This window comes from Pseudopodoces humilis, chromosome 4 (genome assembly GCF_049639895.1).
Source record: "Pseudopodoces humilis isolate 2021_Gansu_Grassland_sample_001 chromosome 4, ASM4963989v1, whole genome shotgun sequence".
Lineage (NCBI taxonomy): Eukaryota > Metazoa > Chordata > Aves > Passeriformes > Paridae > Pseudopodoces > Pseudopodoces humilis.
In genome coordinates, this window is record NC_142203.1 from 3,299,911 (window position 1) to 3,317,681 (window position 17,771).

General features: G+C 40.0%; 1 protein-coding gene across 1 annotated transcript in view; it reads left to right on the plus strand.

The window, feature by feature from the left end:
• Positions 1 to 12,304, plus strand: part of FBN2 (fibrillin 2) — a 119,720-nt gene extending 107,416 nt beyond the window's left edge. The window contains exons 57-65 of the mRNA XM_088054007.1: positions 1,510 to 1,716; positions 2,420 to 2,545; positions 3,166 to 3,288; positions 3,424 to 3,540; positions 4,659 to 4,787; positions 6,595 to 6,714; positions 8,182 to 8,413; positions 9,065 to 9,221; positions 10,466 to 12,304. Of these exons, the coding sequence (XP_087910133.1) occupies positions 1,510 to 1,716; positions 2,420 to 2,545; positions 3,166 to 3,288; positions 3,424 to 3,540; positions 4,659 to 4,787; positions 6,595 to 6,714; positions 8,182 to 8,413; positions 9,065 to 9,221; positions 10,466 to 10,828 (1,574 nt within the window). The 3' untranslated portion in view covers positions 10,829 to 12,304. The remainder of the gene's footprint in view (positions 1 to 1,509; positions 1,717 to 2,419; positions 2,546 to 3,165; positions 3,289 to 3,423; positions 3,541 to 4,658; positions 4,788 to 6,594; positions 6,715 to 8,181; positions 8,414 to 9,064; positions 9,222 to 10,465) is intronic.
• The last annotated feature ends 5,467 nt before the right edge of the window (positions 12,305 to 17,771 follow it).

Consider the following 17,771-nt stretch of genomic DNA (forward strand, 5'->3'; position numbering starts at 1 on the left):
TTGAAGTGCAGAGTATTTCCTAAGGATTAGAACCAGATGGGATGAGAAAACTGCATTCTGTTAACCCTGTTTGGAGGTCACTGTTGCTTTCCTGTATTTAATATGTAATTTTCTTATTATTTTCTGGCTTGGGAAGGTTTTGCTTTTTGCTGCTTTTCCTTTCAGGTTTCCTGGGTTAGAAATGACAATGAAAAATTGATCTGGCAGAAGCGCAGAATCTCTTCTGAATTATAGCATGAGCATTAAGTAACAGATTACATGGTTTTAAATACGTTGTGCAAACCTTTATACTCCACTCACATTGAAATTCATTCCACATCTCAAACTGGGGACAAAGCATTTGTGTATTCTTCAGGTCATAATGTCCCTAAAGACCTGCACAATATCCCTGTCTGGGAGGACAAAAATCTGCAGAGTCTTGCAAATTACTGCAGCAAATATGTTGTTTCACAGAATTGACACTTTCAGCGAGGACAGCTTTATTTGGTGTAAACACATGAGTTAACAGCTGGACAAATGAAGTCTTTCCTAAAGCCAGGGTTTGCCTTTTGCCTAATTCTTGTAAGAAATGCACAGATTCTTCTAATTTGTAAAAGAGAAGGTCAGCTGAGTATTGATACATTTGCACATTCTGAGGGATCATTACTAGCTTTGAGAGAAAAAAAAGAAAATCTTTCATTTAAAAATACAAGCATTCTCAGATCAGTAATTGACAGTGTCTTCATTTTAGTCAAGAAACAAGACAGGTGACTTAGCCTATAACAATCTTTGCAAGATTTGGAGTTTCTATTAGAACTGGAAACTGGGATTTCTTTTCTCCTCAGCTGCTGTTTGAAGGAAACCTGTAGGAGGCCCCATGATGTGAAAGCTTTGCTGTCCTTTCATTATTGACAGGCATTAACCAAAAGGTTTAAAAATTAAAGTAGAATTAGACAGGGGCATACAATTCTATTTTTTTATATTTTTATACTATAAGGCCATACAATTCTATGTTTTTTCCCCTGCAAAATCTATGAGTGCCACTGAAGAAGTACTGAGTTGCATATACACTTGTAAGTTGTAAGGATCTTTATTTAAACCACACCAGGATAATTACAGATGATCAAATGTGTTATTTTGATCAGTAAAACAAACAAACAAAACAAACTTCTAACCACACTCTAAATAAATCATTCAAATGCAAACACAGCGTAGGCAGCTGAAGTGGAAGCTCAGTTTTGCCCACAGCCTGTTTTACTTACCAAGGGCACAACTTTTCTACAGGCAGAACTCTTACCCAGCTTATGCAGGTACTGAACATTAAGGATGTCTTGGATATATTTGGAATTGAAGTGTATTACCAGAACACACAACAACTCTGAAAGGCTAAATCAGGATGGACTTCATGGTAGCTAATCACCTTCTGCTGCTTGCATGTATTGACAGAGAGCCAGAATAATACACCAGATCCTTAATGGAGCAGGTCTTCATCTCCTCCTCTATTCCAAGCTTTCTCCTTCTTCCTCACAGATAATCGCCGGGGGTTTTGCTTTGCTGAAGTTCTGCAGACCATGTGCCACATGGCTTCGAGCAGCCAGAACCTTGTCACCAGATCCGAGTGCTGCTGTGACGGGGGCCGGGGCTGGGGCAACCAGTGCAGGCTCTGCCCCCTCCCCGGAACCACCCACTACAAGAAACTCTGTCCACATGGATCAGGCTACACCACAGATGGAAGAGGTATTTGCAAGGATGAAAAGAGGCAGAAAAAGGGAAAAGAATATGTTTGCATGCTTAAGAAAATGCAGAATTCTCTTTGAAGTTCCTTTGGAGAATTTCATGTTAAACAACAGTTTGATTTTTCAAATAATGCCGAGAGACCAGAAATTAAAAACACATTTGACAGTAGCTGCAAGCAGATCAACTCTGCAGAGTTTTCAGGATTAGGATCTGGTTGGAAATACCAACCAGAAACTAAAATCTAGAAATTATTCCAAAGCTCTTGTATTGCTGAAAAGTTGGACACATGGCAGAGGCAACAACTATCTCCTTTAAAAACAATCTCACAATGCTTCACATTTGGTGATACTATTTGGTGGTACTATTTCCACACAGGAAGCAGAAGGTAATGTGTCTTTTTTAATGTTGGTGATAATTTTTGACATAGAAGTGGTTTTAAGAAAATTCTATCGTATGGGGTTTGTATTGGAGTTAGCAAAACTGGAATCTGAGTACCCAGTGAAATAGCAGGAAGGTGCTGGTGCAAAGAGCAGTAATGAAATTTGAAAGATGTTTGGCTTTGGATTCAGATCTATTTTTAAAGAGGGAGAAGGGAGAAAGTTCCTGTCAGAAGCATGATGATGAGGAATTCTGCAAAAATGGAAGAGGAGAAAAAAGTCAAATTTAAAACTGAGACTTGACATATTTAATAATTTCTGTACAGATATTGATGAATGTAAGGTCCTGCCAAACCTGTGCAGGAACGGGCAGTGCATTAACACCATGGGCTCCTTCCGGTGCTTTTGCAAAGCTGGATATACCACTGACATAACTGGCACATCTTGTAGTGGTAAGATTCATTAATTATTCATCAGTTGAAGTAATCATCAGTTATTTTTTCAGTTGTTACCCAGTGAGGTACCAACCTTTGTAAACCCTTGTAGCAAACCATTCGTTTTCTCTTGATCTTTTTTACCTCATGACCTTTATTTATTTTCCTAATACGCATTTCTGGTTTTGTATTTCATTTGGGGAAACTGAGGAACAGGCTCTGCTGGCAGTATTCCTGCATTAGAATGATAATGAAGTTTGTTAAAGCTGTGTGAGCACTTCAAGTGACAAACCAGCTCATTACTTCACGGCCTACATTTTCCCCACTTTTTTGTTGGTTTGCAGGTACCAAGTATACCATAGTATACCAAAAAGTAAGTATTTGTTGCTTAGATGAAAATACCAGTGCCACTGTCACTCTCGAGTATTACTCCTTCAAGACAGTTTGTCATGGCAGTGGCAACCCCATAAAAACTCCACAGCAACACATTTGTAGAGAAAGGAACAGGAGCCCTGAACAAATGTGCATGGGGGGCTTTCTTCTATGAGCATTTTTCTCTAAAATGTGCTGTTGATAACAAACGTCTTTCTGTCAGAGAGATGAGGACAAAAGACAACCTAATATTTTTCTCTTGTTAGATCTTGATGAGTGCTCCCAGTCTCCCAGACCATGCAATTTTATCTGCAAGAACTCAGAAGGGAGCTATCAGTGCTCATGTCCCAGGGGCTATGTCCTTCAGGAAGATGGAAAGACATGTAAAGGTAAGGTTATACAAACTTTTAGTTTGGTTCCAACTTAACTTAAAAGGAATTGGTCCTGAAGTGTGGTATTTTTATCGAGTTTGATTAAATGTGCCTCTTTGTTGACTTTTTTAAGACAACATCTCTTACTTTCAGATCTTGATGAATGTCAAACCAAACAACACAATTGTCAGTTTCTCTGTGTCAACACCCTTGGAGGCTTCACATGCAAATGTCCACCTGGTTTTACACAGCATCACACAGCTTGTATTGGTAAGGAAAACACTGGTTTTCTTTCATAAGCTTTTCTGTAATTCTCACCTATCTCTTGTGCTCTTTATGCAGAGCAATAGTGTCAAGAGGGCAGAAAACAGATTTTGAAAAGCAGCAATTACAGCTAAAGAAAAAATGAGTCTATCCAGTCTGTCCACTGTTTCTGTTTTCTTGGTTAGTAAAGAGTTGTACATATTTAATACATTTTATTATTTTCAAAGTATAACCGCATGGAGGCGAAAAGGTGAATTATTAAAATCTCATTAAAAATGTAGTTAACCAAAACCAGATTGCATTTTCTTTTTTTAGTAGATACAGATGTCTTTAGATCTTAAGCATATGTATAAATCTTGCCAACTGAAACTGTTGTAGTTCAGCTAACACAGAAGGGCAGCATTTTTCCAATATCAGCAATTACATGTCTCCTCTTCCACACGCATATCACAACTGAGCTACCACGAGTACTTCCAGTTTTTTAATTACTCACAGCTCTGCATGAGTCTCAAGTTCATCTGGCATTTAAAAATGAAAAGCTACAAAATAAAATGTTGCAGATCTGAGGATTTTATTTTTATGCTTGTCTTAGTTTAGGGCAAAGTAGGAAGGAAAACTCCAAATGGGGATTTCCCCAGGGAAATGCCCCTCCTCACTAACTGGTCCGGGAAAAGAAAAAAAATTCTTTAGAGAGAAGTGGAAAAAGCTGTTTATTTAACAGAAATTGAGTAATATTAAATAATAAAACCTCTTGCTGTTCGATGGGATGGCAAGTCTAGGAAGAAAAGTCCTTTTCATGTGGTGTAGCTCAGCTCGCTCGGGTTCTTATCAGTCCCTCCGGCGCTGGAAAGTGCCGAGGCCCAGGCCCCGGTGGGCCACAGGCGTGAGCTCCCGGGGTTTGGCTGGGTGTTCAGTCCAGGGCAGGCTTGCACAGATCCAAGAAAATTGGGAAAAAAACAAATAAAGGTCCAGGGAACTCCTCTGCCTCAGCTAGCTAAAACTAACTAAATTATCCCAATATCGTCAACTTATTATCAAAATTATTATATATATATTTTAACATGAACATGTCTAGAATCATGCCACAAGGTAAACCAACCTTCTCTCTCCTCTGTATTTTGAAGATAACAATGAATGTGGTTCTCACCCATCATTGTGTGGATCAAAAGGAATTTGCCAAAACACTCCTGGAAGTTTTACCTGTGAATGTCAAAGGGGATTTTCTCTGGATTCTACTGGATTAAACTGTGAAGGTAAGTAGGAACAGTCAGATTTTTTTATGGTGTGAATCCTTACCTTAGTTTCTAGTGAAAAATTTGATGTTAAAGACAGAGAAAACAGAGCACCAGCATGGTAAAAGTAATTACAAAAAGAAACTGGAAAGTATTACACTTATTTTAAGTATAAAAAAAGCATATGCAAGAACCCACTACCTCAAGTAATCTTACAGAAATTAAGATAAAAAGGTGACTAGTTGAACTCTTCAACTGTTTTTTTTCAGGCTGGCATTTCACATAGGTTTATGCATATGAAAGTCTAGTAGTTGTGGGTAGAAGTAGTAGTTGTTTTTCACATTTATGTCTTCATGTGTCTGAACAGAATCTCTCTACAATTTTCATTTTGGCTAATTCTAATTTTCCACCAGAGAGTGGACTAAGATTAGATTCTAAACTCTGTATTTAATTCTCCTACTGCAGAGTTACACACTGAGAAGGCAAATTCACTGCATTCAGGAAGATAATTATTACAGTTAAAATGCAGGTTATATCAATGAGCTTTTTCTCTCTCTGTTGGCCCAAGGGGAAGCCTCAGTCAGGAAGTCTATTTGAGAGCTCCAGACTTCTCAGTGGGCCTTAGGTATTGAGCAAAGAACAAATTAAAAGGCTACCTGGATGCTGAGAATTAAAAATGCAAGAGTGTACATTAAGACATTTATGACCTCTCAAACTACCTATGACAGAGCATTTAAAACAGAAATTGATATTTGGAGTCTAGAACAGCAGTCCAGAATATATGCATCTAGAAGTTTTACTAAGACTTATCTCCTGTCAGTTGACTTTGTTCTTATAAAGTATGCATATAAAACAAAGAATTACATTTTTATTTTCTACTAGACTTTGCATACTGTACCTTAAAAATTAGATTGCTTACAATCTACTTATTTCCTATAGCAGACACAATTTCAGATGTTTGAGTTTTTAGAATTTGGTGGGTGGGATGATTGTGGCTGTCTCCTTTTATTAACACTTGTCTCAGAGACTTTTTATGTAGCTTTTTATTTTCAATTGCAAAGACATCCAAATTTGACATTCAAACACTACAGTGTATTTTGGGAAACTGAAAGCTTATCCCTAAGTGGGTTGGTTTAAATCTGAAATTACAAAACCCCTCAAATTCTAAGCATTACAGTAAAGCAACAACTTATGGGATTACTGGGAACAGTGATTATTTTGCAAATTTGAGTACTGAAAAGACTCAAGAGCTCAAATCAGATTATTGATGGAAAGAACTGAACATTAGTTGACTTCCAGGCTTTCCAAAAGAACAACCTGCGTGTTCCTTCTATCTTAAAACAGTGCTTCTCTGTTGTAAGTCATAGAATCACAAAATGTTTTGAATTGAAAGGGACATTAAAGCCCATCTCATTCCAACCCCTGCCATGGGCAGGGACACCTTCCATTGTCCCAGCCTTGTCCAGCCTGGCCTTGGACACTTCCCAGGATCCAGGCAACCACAGCTTCTCTGGGAACCTGTGCCTCACCACCCTCACAGGAAAGCATTTTTTATATATATCCAGGTTAAATTTACCCTTTCTCAGCTTAAACCTATTCTTCCTTGTCCCATCAGTACATTCCCTTTCCAGCTCTCTTTAGGCACTGGAAGGGCTCTAAGGTCTCCTTGAAACCTTCATTTCTCCAAAGTGAACAACTCCAACTTTCACAGATTTGGCTTCTTGGGCTGCCAGAGCACACAGCTGGGTCATTACAGACTTCTGATCCACCAGTGTTTGGCAGTGGGTGTAACCCTGTGTCATGCTCTGCTTCCCTCCTGAATGCGCAGATGTGGATGAATGTGATGGAAACCACCGGTGCCAGCATGGCTGCCAGAACATCCTGGGTGGATACAGATGTGGGTGCCCACAAGGATTTGTCCAGCACTACCAGTGGAATCAGTGTGTTGGTAAGGAAACAAACAGCACAGAAAGCATTTAAACAGTAGATGTGTCAGAGTGTTTATAGGGACACCACCAGGCAAGGGCAAGAATGAGCAGAACAAAGTGTGTGCAAACAAAAATCTTTTTTATCTGTCTCCCACTCCTTCCATACACTTAACACTCCCAACGTAAATCCATGACAGGAAGTAGCAAAAAAATGCACTCAGCCTTTTGAAACTTGCTGTGACAATCAGCTTTCCTAGAAAGACCTAAATTCTGACCTGTTTCTTCTGTGAAAAATCCCCATCATTGAATGTTCATTGAATTCCTGAAAGTATCAAGTAAATACTTCTGCTGAGGAAAAAAAAGCATTAAAAAAAACCATATCTGTCATAAAAAAACTGAAAGAAAGCATAAAAAAACATTAAAAACCATTAGCAATTTAAGAATTCTACAGAATAGTATCTAAAGCAAATGGTGATAAAAAAAATTGACCAAACCATTAAGGGCTTCCTACATCCAAAATACAGTCTTAAGGCCAGTTGTTTGTGCAGGGAATGGGACAAATTAGGAAGTTTGGGAGTTCTGTTTAGATTTAGCTCATTCAATTTATCAATTTATTTTCTGTGGTTCATGAACTAAGATGCATCATATACAAAACCAAGTGTGGGAATTTCTTTTTTTAATAAAAACCACTACACACAGAAACAATGTCATCTAGTGCTGTGCACAAAGACCAACAGAAAATATTTACCTTTTCAGGTTCGCTTTCATGGTTTTATGTCAATGGTATAATAATCAGAGCATGACTATGAGCACTGCCATACATTTCATTTAGGCTGATTTTACTGTCCTGATTCTGTACATAAAAATTTGTTTATTCTATCCATTTTAACATTAAGTAGCACACCATCAAGTTTTTCGGAAACCATGGTCACTCCTGGTTTAAAACTGCTCTTCAGCAATGAAAGCAAAGGACTGGGGCAAGAGTGACAGAACACACAATGAACAGCTCCCACAAAACCTCAAACCAGCTTAAGTTTCTGTAAATTACAGTCCTCAAAAGAATCTCCCTCCAAGTGACTGCAGGCAAAGCATTCACTAATGGTCTTGGTGAAGAAAACTGAGGTGAGGAAAACTCGGTGAGGAAAACCAAAAGGTTTTAGAGAAATACCTTGGTCAGAGAAATAAAATAACCATGATACCAACTACCAAAACATGACTTTCCATACCACAACCTTTCCCTTTTTTCTTTTTTTTTTTTTTTTTGCCTGAGACCATATCAAGTCACACATAATCTCTATATTTTAACACACACAAGTGAAGATAATACTCATTTTCTCTTTCAGAAATCAAGAGTCTCTGTGGGATGATTAAGTCAAGGATGTAGCAGAGCTCTGGGACTTGCAGATGTTCTGATTTGTTAGCTGCATCATGCTGACCTGTTGTCTGTCAGACTAGAAAACACCAATATTTTTGTGTTTGCTTGCCAGATGAAAACGAATGCTCCAATCCTCACATGTGTGGCTCTGCTTCTTGCTACAACACCCTGGGAAGTTACAGGTGTGTCTGCCCATCCGGGTTCTCCTACGACCAGTTCTCCCATGCCTGCCACGATGTGAATGAGTGCTCTTCTGCCAAGAACCCCTGCAATTACGGTTGCTCCAACACTGAGGGTGGTTATCTCTGTGGCTGCCCACCTGGCTATTACAGAGTTGGACAAGGGTGAGTTTCTTCATGCAGCCATTCACCAAAGACACATTCAGGAGGTGCAGATGAAAGACAAGCTGCTAAGTCCTTGCTAGTTTCGTGCAATATATCCAGAAACTAGAAAAGTAAAATATCTGTATATGCAACATAACATTAGTTTTAAATGTAGCATATAAATAACGTTAAACAATGAGTTCTGCTTTCTACCCCAGTATCAGCACATGAATTCTTTCACAGACCTGCTCAGTGGGAATTGACAATGCATAAGGATAGGTACCATGTTTACTGAGAAAACAGTTAAATTGAGTTGTTTAAGGTTTAAGTATCACTGATCAATCAAGAACATTAAACACAAACCAGCGTTGTTCTGGTACAGAACCGTGGGTACATTCTGTAATCCCCAAACTACAGAGCAGGCTGGCTTTGTTCTGTTTCTCTGTGGAACTTGTAAATGAAAATAGATCAGGCTAAAAGCGTTCAGCCAGTGTTTGCATGTCCCTCAGTAAGCCATTCCTGTGTGAAGGAAATTAAAGCACAGCCCTGCTGCTGAGAAGAGGGCAAGGAATGGGATACAGTCACTGTGGCACAGATTACACACACTCCATTTAGCAGGGACAGTTCATAAAACTGCAAGGAGTGACTAAAACACATGTTTTCATTCCACAGACACTGTGTCTCAGGGATGGGATTTAACAAAGGCCAGTACCTGCCACTGGATGGAGATGCTGATAAAGAGAATGCTTTGTCCCCTGAAGTGTGTTACGAGTGCAAAATCAATGGCTACTCCAAAAAAGACAGCAGGAAGAAGAGAAGTGCTCACACTGTATGTACCAGGATAAAAACACACTGTAATGTTTTTTGAGGTATTTTCAGAGATATGACACCAGTAGTAAATGGAGGGAATCTTTTAACTAGGCTACTTCCTCACCCAGGTCTTGCTGGCAGTAATAATTTGACAATGAGAAGCACATCAATAGCTGTGAAAGGGTGAAGCTTTTAAAGCTTGCAAAGATTCCCTTGTAGTGTGAGATGTGGTCTAGTTCCTCAGAGTACATTCAGGGGAATAATTCTCCTTTAATTACAAAGACCTGTGAAACTGGACATGTCTTCATCATGTTCTGCTGCTAAGAGGAGGTTGGACAGCATTTATTGTCTGGGACAACTAAACAGATCTCCTTGCAGAACATCATTTTAGTCTTGGTGTCTGTTCCACAGTTGCTCATAGAGGTGGGGAATTTGTCCTGGCTGATGGAAGTCCATTATTTACAGAATTGCTGAAGTTTTTAGAGAGAGGTACACTTCAGATTTAATCCTTTTTTCTTGCTGCATTTTATGGGCTTAAAAGACTAAGTTACAGGAATTCATTATCTAGTTTGTAATTGTTACATCTTGTTACTACACTTTTTAAATACCATTAACCTTGTCAGTTTCTAGAACTTTCTAGGTAGTAAAAGTGACAGCCATAAACTATGTGAAAAAAGAAACACTTTTTCATTACTAGCGTTATCTATAGGGTTCAAGTATTTAAAACACTTTCTGCTTTCCAAAAAACTTCTTTATTTTCACTGTGCTTTTTTAGTTGCATTACATACTGATACAGTATGGAATTTTTAGAGAAGGTTTCAGGGGATTTCTATGCAGGATTGTGAAATACATTTTTCTCTTGTTTCTGTTGGTCATAAGCACGTAAGACCTGTGACTCTTGTGTGTAAACACAGGTTTCTCCTTGTGGTGGTGCACTCCAGCCTCCTGCTTTCTGCAGTGCAGTATGAGAAATCTTCATTAGGCCTTGGCCTTGAAAATTAAATCTGGCTTTTGCCGATACCCTGATGATTTTTTAAGCGATCTCAAACACTTGTTCATAACGCTCTTCTACATGGCCTCTTTGTAAGCATAAAGTTAAACAGGTTCTCAGCCTAAAGTCCGAGCCTCCTTTCCATTGTCCATGTAAAGCCTGTTGGAGGCCTTTAGGATTTAACAGGGTGTGTTGTATGGAAGCGAGGCAGAAATTGTTAAACTACTCTGATTATTTCCCTCTCCCTCTCTGAACATTCTTCCCTCCCGCAGCTGGAGCAGACGAGCTGGGGAAGCCTGGACGCGGAGAGTCCCCTGAGGGTGAGAGTGGCCATGTCCAGGCTGGGCCGGCGGGAGCCCATCCTGGAGCTGCTGCCCGCCCTCAGGCGCCGCGCGCGCTACGCCATCTCGCGCGGCAACGCGCGCGGAACCTTCCAGATGCTCCTGAGGGACGGCGCCAGCCGCCTGCACGCCGTGAGGGGCAGGGCGGCGCCCGGGCTGCACGCCCTGGAGATCACCAGCCTGCCCCTGCCCCAGGAGGAGGAGCAGGAGCTGGAGGACAGCCCCGAGGACGGCTACCTCCGCGGGGAGCCGGGTGCGGCCCTCAGGGTGAGGCTGCGGGTACGGCTCTATTAGCCGCGGTGCCGCTCTTCAGCCACTTGTGTTCTGTCTGCGCGGCCGAGAACAGCTGCTTTTCAAGGCGAAGCTGCTTTGGGAAAGTGTGTTTTGGGGGAGGAAGGCAGAGGGGAAGAGCCCTTCCTTTCCATCCTGCCAAGACTGCGGAATCGCCCTTTCAGGAGGGTGATTTAAAATTCTGCCACTGCCGAAACTTCTATTACAAGGGCAAATCATGGTTACTGTACCTTTTATATAACCTCGACTTCAAGTGTATTAAAAAAGCTAAAGTTAAAGAATTCATCATATGCCACTAAATGGCACAAAAATGTGAGCTATTTTTTTTTTTTTCCTGTTAGCAGTCGGTAACACTTTGGGTATTTTGCTATAGTTCCTAATGAAAAAAAATATAAAAGTTTATTTATTTTTAATGCAGTAATATATGGAGAAAATAACAAATTATGTAAACAAAAAGGGAAACATACTTGTTTTTCTTTAGTTTTATAAATTTGAGCTATAACATTTTAGAGGTACTTTCCTAATCAAGAAAAAAATAAGTAGATTTGAAAGATGCTTTCTTTTCTACTTGTACCAGCATAGAAACAGTATATAAGAAATTCTAAAATATATCAGAGCTGAAGGATCACTGTAGAAGGATATTCTGAAGTGGGATGTTGTAAGCTGTTCAGATAGTAGGATAATCTGAAGTGCTCTTGCAAATGAGAACTAAGAAAGGGAAAAAAATAAAGGAAGCATAGAGGACAAGTACCACAATATCAGTCTCTGCAGAGATCATATTTCACAGCAGCTCAGTGGGATTGTGTTCTATATCACCCACAGCAAATAGTGGAGGAGGCACAAGCCCTGTAGCAAAATACCTGGACTGTTTTTAATCCCCTTGGAACTGCAGAACCAAACTGTGCTGCCCTTCCCTCAGTGACCTCATGAGCCAACACAACCACACCTCACGCTCAGAAAGGGTGCTCCACAAACTGGCATTAATTCCTGCAGGCAGCTGAAGGAAATGTCTCTCAGAAGAGAATGTTTCACTCTGTTTGGTGCTGGCTCGAAACCAGGGTGCATTTCCTGAGCCCCGAGTGCTGTGTCAGGACTGCCACACCTGCAAACTTAATTATTGCAGCGCAGGTGAGGAAAGTTACGTATTTGAAGTTCATTTGTTAGAAATCGCATTAATGCTGTAGTTATACACGCCTCATTTTATCATAGCTTGTTCTGTAAGAAAGATGATTGTACAATGACTTGAGTTTTAGTTTACTTTAGTGGTTTGTTTGTTTTTTTTCTTTTTACATTTTGTACTGTCATGTGTTAACTGTGTGTCTCAGTGGTGCTTTCTGTGACAGCTGGTGCCTGTAACTGGCCATGCAACAGAATCTCACATGTGAAAATAGCCAAAGCACATCCAGGATTGTTCCAGTTGCATGTAGGTGCTGACCAAAGATCAAGTTAAACTCAGTGATTTTTCTTTTCTTTTGTTGAGTTTGGGGATTTTGAAAAGAGATGTTTTAACAAAAAAAGCTTTCTCTTGAACATTTGTATCAGTAAGACAACACTTTTCTTGCAATAAAGCTTATTTTGGATTATTTTTATCCTTTTTTTTTTTTTTTCCATTCAGAATTAAACTGGTGATTGATTTAAAGCAATAGCCAATACACATTTATTTTACATTACTTTCAGGGTATGGTTCTGCAACTTTCAAAACTGCTTCCGGCTAAAACAACTGACATCTCCAGCAATGAAGAGACCTCTAAGGGTCTGATAAATATATACAGGACAGCACTGACTTTAAGGTTTAAAACTGTAATAGGTGGTTTATAAGAAGGCTCCAAAATAGGGGCTTTCCAGAAAGCACTGAAAGAAAAGCCATCAGACTGTACATAGCAGAGCATTTTATCCTTTGGTCTAAGACTCTCAGGAGAGAAAGTAGTAGCAACACTCACCCATGACTTCTCTGAGGCTACAAATTCTGGAGGATTTTATTGGCAGGGATTATTTACATGTGCTGTGCACATTTGTTAGATTTTTGTAGGTTTTTTTGTTTGGTTTTTTTGTTTGGTTTTGTTGTTGTTGTTTTTTGGGGTTTTTTTCAAAGGAAACTAGCATGAGGTAACACCTGTATTCCTTAATTACACGGTAAATACAAGGTAACCAAAAAAGTCTTACCTCCTTCCTAGAAAGGCTTCAAATCTAGATGAAAAAACAACTAGAATTAAGAGGAAGAAAAAATCTCGAGGAAGAAATCCAAAACCTCTATGCAGTCCAGCAAATATATATTTCTATGCCCATTTCTCCAAATTCTAGCTTTTTACAGCTTCTGGTCTTTTAATGAGAAACACTTCATGAGGAAGCTGACTACACATGCACAGACAGACTGGTGTCCCAGGAAGCTACAGAGTCCCCAGGTCTGTTGCTAAAAGTAAAATGAAAATCTTGATATTTAAGAGAGCCTACAGTTTCTCCTGGCAGCTCAAACCAAGATTTTAGTGACTAGTTATAAGACCTAAGGTAGGCCTAGGCAGGAGGGATTTCACAGACACAGGTTGGATTAAAGTCTTTTAGTCTAATCATCATCATAAAATTTAAAAAGTAATTTATATTACTTGCATAAATTGGTTTGCCATCTTTAATCCCAGGGGACAAAGCTGTATAAAAGGCTCAGTTAGGCCCAAACAATCCTTCATACATGAACTGTTGGCACAGCTAGGCACAGGCAGCATTCTGGAAAGGGCTGTGGGATTCTTGCATGGGATTTTACTGTACTGACTTGGAATCAGCAGCCACACCTCGGATTGTGGTCTGCAGATGACAGCTGAAAACTCTTTGTGCTAAGGCACAGAAGAGCCCAGGAGTGGGAATGCACTGCAAAACTAAATACAGCAAAAATCTCACTGCCCTGGGTGTGTTTCTTAATTCTTCCCATGTGCAGCAAATTAAGCTTACACATCTAAACTAAGCTGAGCCTGCAGAACAGGCACGCCTAAGTCCAAGGAAAGGGCTGGGTTTATGAACTGCACTCTGAGGAGGTGGATATTCACACTTTTAAAAGCAGGAGGGAATGAAAATGTGAGGGGGAAGAGCTACATTTCCTATCTCAGGTAAAACCCTTCGTCCCTATTGTTCCTATGTTCGACACCAAATTGGTATAGCAGTGATAGAAATAAGTTCTTGGCTCCCACAGAATTACAGAATTTACTGGTGGAGGAGGTGGTTTCTCACACCTTCCAAGAAGCCAGATACATGTCAGCATGGGTGGTCGCAGAGGGGTCTGACCTGTGTATTTGGGCATGGATTTAGCACGAGCTAAAACCTTCCAGGGCCTCCTCCCTGCCTGGGCTTCTCAAAAATAAGGTTGTTACCCAAATCCTGTGAAAACCTCAGGAAAATATGACCCTCTCTAACACTGTCCTTTTTGTGTTAGCTTGTCAAGCATTCTTGGCCAGGGTTTGTGAGTGTGGTTTCAGATTTTCAGCCTCCACACTGAAGCCAGTGCAAAGCTTTTTCACTCATCTATATGTTTTTATGCAAACAGTGAAATTATTGTTGGTTCCAAACTACATAATTCCCTCCATTAATTACTGCCCTCTCCTCTGCTGCTAATTGATTTTTCACTCTTTGTGCTCACTTGCCCCTCATTTTTAGTCCTTTTATCATCTGTTTCTCAGACAGGGAGTCACCAGCTTTGCAGGCCTTCATGTCCTCTGCATCTCCTGGTTACTCCAACATCCTTGAAGTCCCATGAATTCAAGATCCTGGCTGTTCAATCTTCTGCTCCATTTGGCTTTGTTTATCGAAGCTTGTCAGGGTTAGTGTTAGCAAAATTAAGTTTTCAGTGATTTAATGACCGAAGGAGAACATTAAGATCTAAGAGTCTGTGAAGAAACCGAACTAGGGCTGGCTAAAAGTGGTCTCTGCTTACAATTAATTAAAGCAACTAATTAAAAATTAGTTAGGAAAGTGATAGCATTTCCATTTCCACTCATGGCCAAGATGAGTCCTGCAGACACAGAGAATGCCAGCAGGAGCAGCTCTTGGCGTGGCCTCCATTTGACGCCCCAAAAAGCACTTGTTACACAAGCAGGGTTTTCTTGGTACATTTTAAAATCCTGTGACTAAAGATGTTACATAAAGCAAACGTGCAATCCTTCTCTGCAGTTTTGTCCAATTCTGGTATTTCTATATTGCTCATATGCTCGTAGAAATATTTGGTATTTCTATGCTTCAATCTCTAGCCTTTCCTGAACAATGTAGACTCAAAAACCCGTCAGTTGAGACTAAGACTTGCCCCTGGGCAGGATTACAAAGAAGCTGCCAAGAACAATCCCAGTCAAAACCAAAACAACAAAAACATGCACATGGCTAGACAGACACTCCCTCTTCTCTGTAATGATGAGAACTGATGAATTATTGTCACCAATACACCTGAATTCTGGAAATACCTGGAATTTTGGGCCAGCAAACTCACAGATGAAAATGAGCTCTGTTCCCAAGGCCTAGCTCATGGTTTTGAATCCAGAGAATAAATATGCATTCAAGAAAATAGGATCTCACCCTCAGTTTACTTACTTAGCAAAAAGAATTCATTATATGTACCTAAGTGAGGGAAATAAAAGGACCTTTCTGAATTCTGTAAAATAATTTTCGTATCTCCAGGCCTTGCTGTTCCTCATGTGGAGAGAGCCCCACACAGGATGGGGAGGGGCAATATCAAATAACATAAAGATGAACATCCAGTTTTTAGAAAAAAATTAGCTTTAAGGTAAAAGTCAACACACAGAACAACCATAACACCCAAAGGCACAATTTTTTCTGTTGTTCTGTCTGCTCCAGAAAAATCATCCAGCAGAAGGCTGAAAGGAACTGAGTAAAAACTCACCAATTCAATAGAAACCCTGCCAAGTAGTTCACCCCCAAGGTTATAAGGTAATTGAACTGTTCTCCCCAAATCAAATTACATTTCTGAAAGCCATGAAGTCCTAAAGACCAGGGAAATTAAGCGGTTTTGAGCATGTGAGGTAGACATTTGAGAAGAACTGCTCCCACACAACACAGACAGGCACAAATGGTCCGAGTCAGGTGAAAACATTTAACATCAACAAGGAAAAGTTGTGTGGTACAAATACAACACATCTGGTGTGCTATAATTGGGTAGGAAGCTTAGATCATAATTTTGTTCACGTATTTTGACTGGGGTGCATGCACAGCCATAGAGAATCAATGTCAAGAAGCTTGAATTCAGATCTGGTAAATCTGAGCCAGATTCTGGCAAAACCCAACAATTCTTCTCCACTTCCAAGTGGGCTTTTAATCTTGTATAGCCTTCATATTTTATGCTTAATTTCTTAAAACCAAGATTAGAATGCCAACCTCAGCCTCCTGCTATTGAATCCTTCTCCCCTCATCTAAATTACCATAAATTATCCAAACAGTAGCTTAACAATTTCTGTGTCACAATTTTACCTATCTTATTTTTATTTTTTTTTCCAAACTGTAAAATGACAGCCAGTGTTTGACTGGATGCCTTCTTTTCATGGCACTGTTTCAAACACACAGTTGGGAGACTGAAAACCCAATCAAGATTCACAAGATTCAGCTTGAAATGCTCGTTGTTAAATCCATGAATTGTCTCACAGAGCTTAGCTAAGATAAATTAAAAAAAAAACAACAAACAACAACAGTATTTTTAAGGCCAAGCTCACTGCTGAGATCAGCTCTCTGTCCCTCAATCTTGATCAGTAAGATTGATCACCAGACAGTTCTGCCAGCAGCAGCCACACCTCTGGAAAGTGCAGTGAGTGTCTCCACAGGCCTCTGGACTTGGTAGAAAAACCCTTTTCTGAACCATTCATTGAATCCTTGGACATGCATTTTAGGATTTATTTTTTTCTATTTCAGCGTGCCTAAAGCTCAGTGAAGTCCTTACATTGTGTACTATTTTCACACAGACCAAGCACAGGGTGATGGTCTCAAATAGCTGCTCTTGAATTAGAGCTGAGGTTCACTGGGATGGCTCCTGCTGTAGCTCATCTATTAATGTCACTCCATGGAAAATACCAAATATACCAGACATGCCATTAATTAAATGGATTGAAATTCCTCTTCTTTCTTATCACATGATGCAAAGAAATGCTATTTCTAAGTGTTCCACAGACTAATGAGATCCATCCAGTCCCAAAATAACTGGATTTTTTGGTTTGTTGTTTTTGTTGGTTTTTTTTGGCTAAACATCAGCTGTCAGGGAACCCAGTTTCGAAGCCAAGATGGAAGCAGAAGATGACTGTTTGAAAATAAATTTTATTGTTATAAGCAACTTCTCAGCTGCTGAGAACACAGATACAAATTTTATAAACACACACACACACACTTCAAAATATGAGGGTTTGCGGAATATGGAGCTAATCACAGATGAGTCTTTTTTCCTGCTGGATGAACTGAGTTACACCCAGCACTTCCTTAGCCTAAACCTCTTTTCCCATGAGAAAGAAGCCACACTTGCTGCAGGCAGCACTGAGCAGAACATGATTAAATGGCCCAAGCTGGCTCCTGTGCTTGTGTTTGGCACCCTGGCTGCTCCTCCGGGTTCCCCAGCCTCCTCCAGTGTGAGGAAAACTGAGCTGCCCTTCCTCAGGACATGTGCTCCTGAGGAAAGCAGAGTCCAGGGGAAGGGCCCAAGGAAAACAAACCACAGCATCCAAACCATGAATGGAGCACCAGAGAAGAAAATGATTGAAAGAGCTCGTTTCCTTAAAGTTACATCCAACACCTGAAAACATTGCTGCTGACAAGAGAAAAGAACCAAACCAAAACAAAAACCCAGCAGGAGACAGCATGAAAAGGGCATAAAATATGGATACACCTTGGCATGGCCAATAAAAACAAACAAACAAACAAAGACAAACAACAAACCTGTCCTCTGTGGAAAGCAGTGTTTTTTTAATGTTTCTGAAGC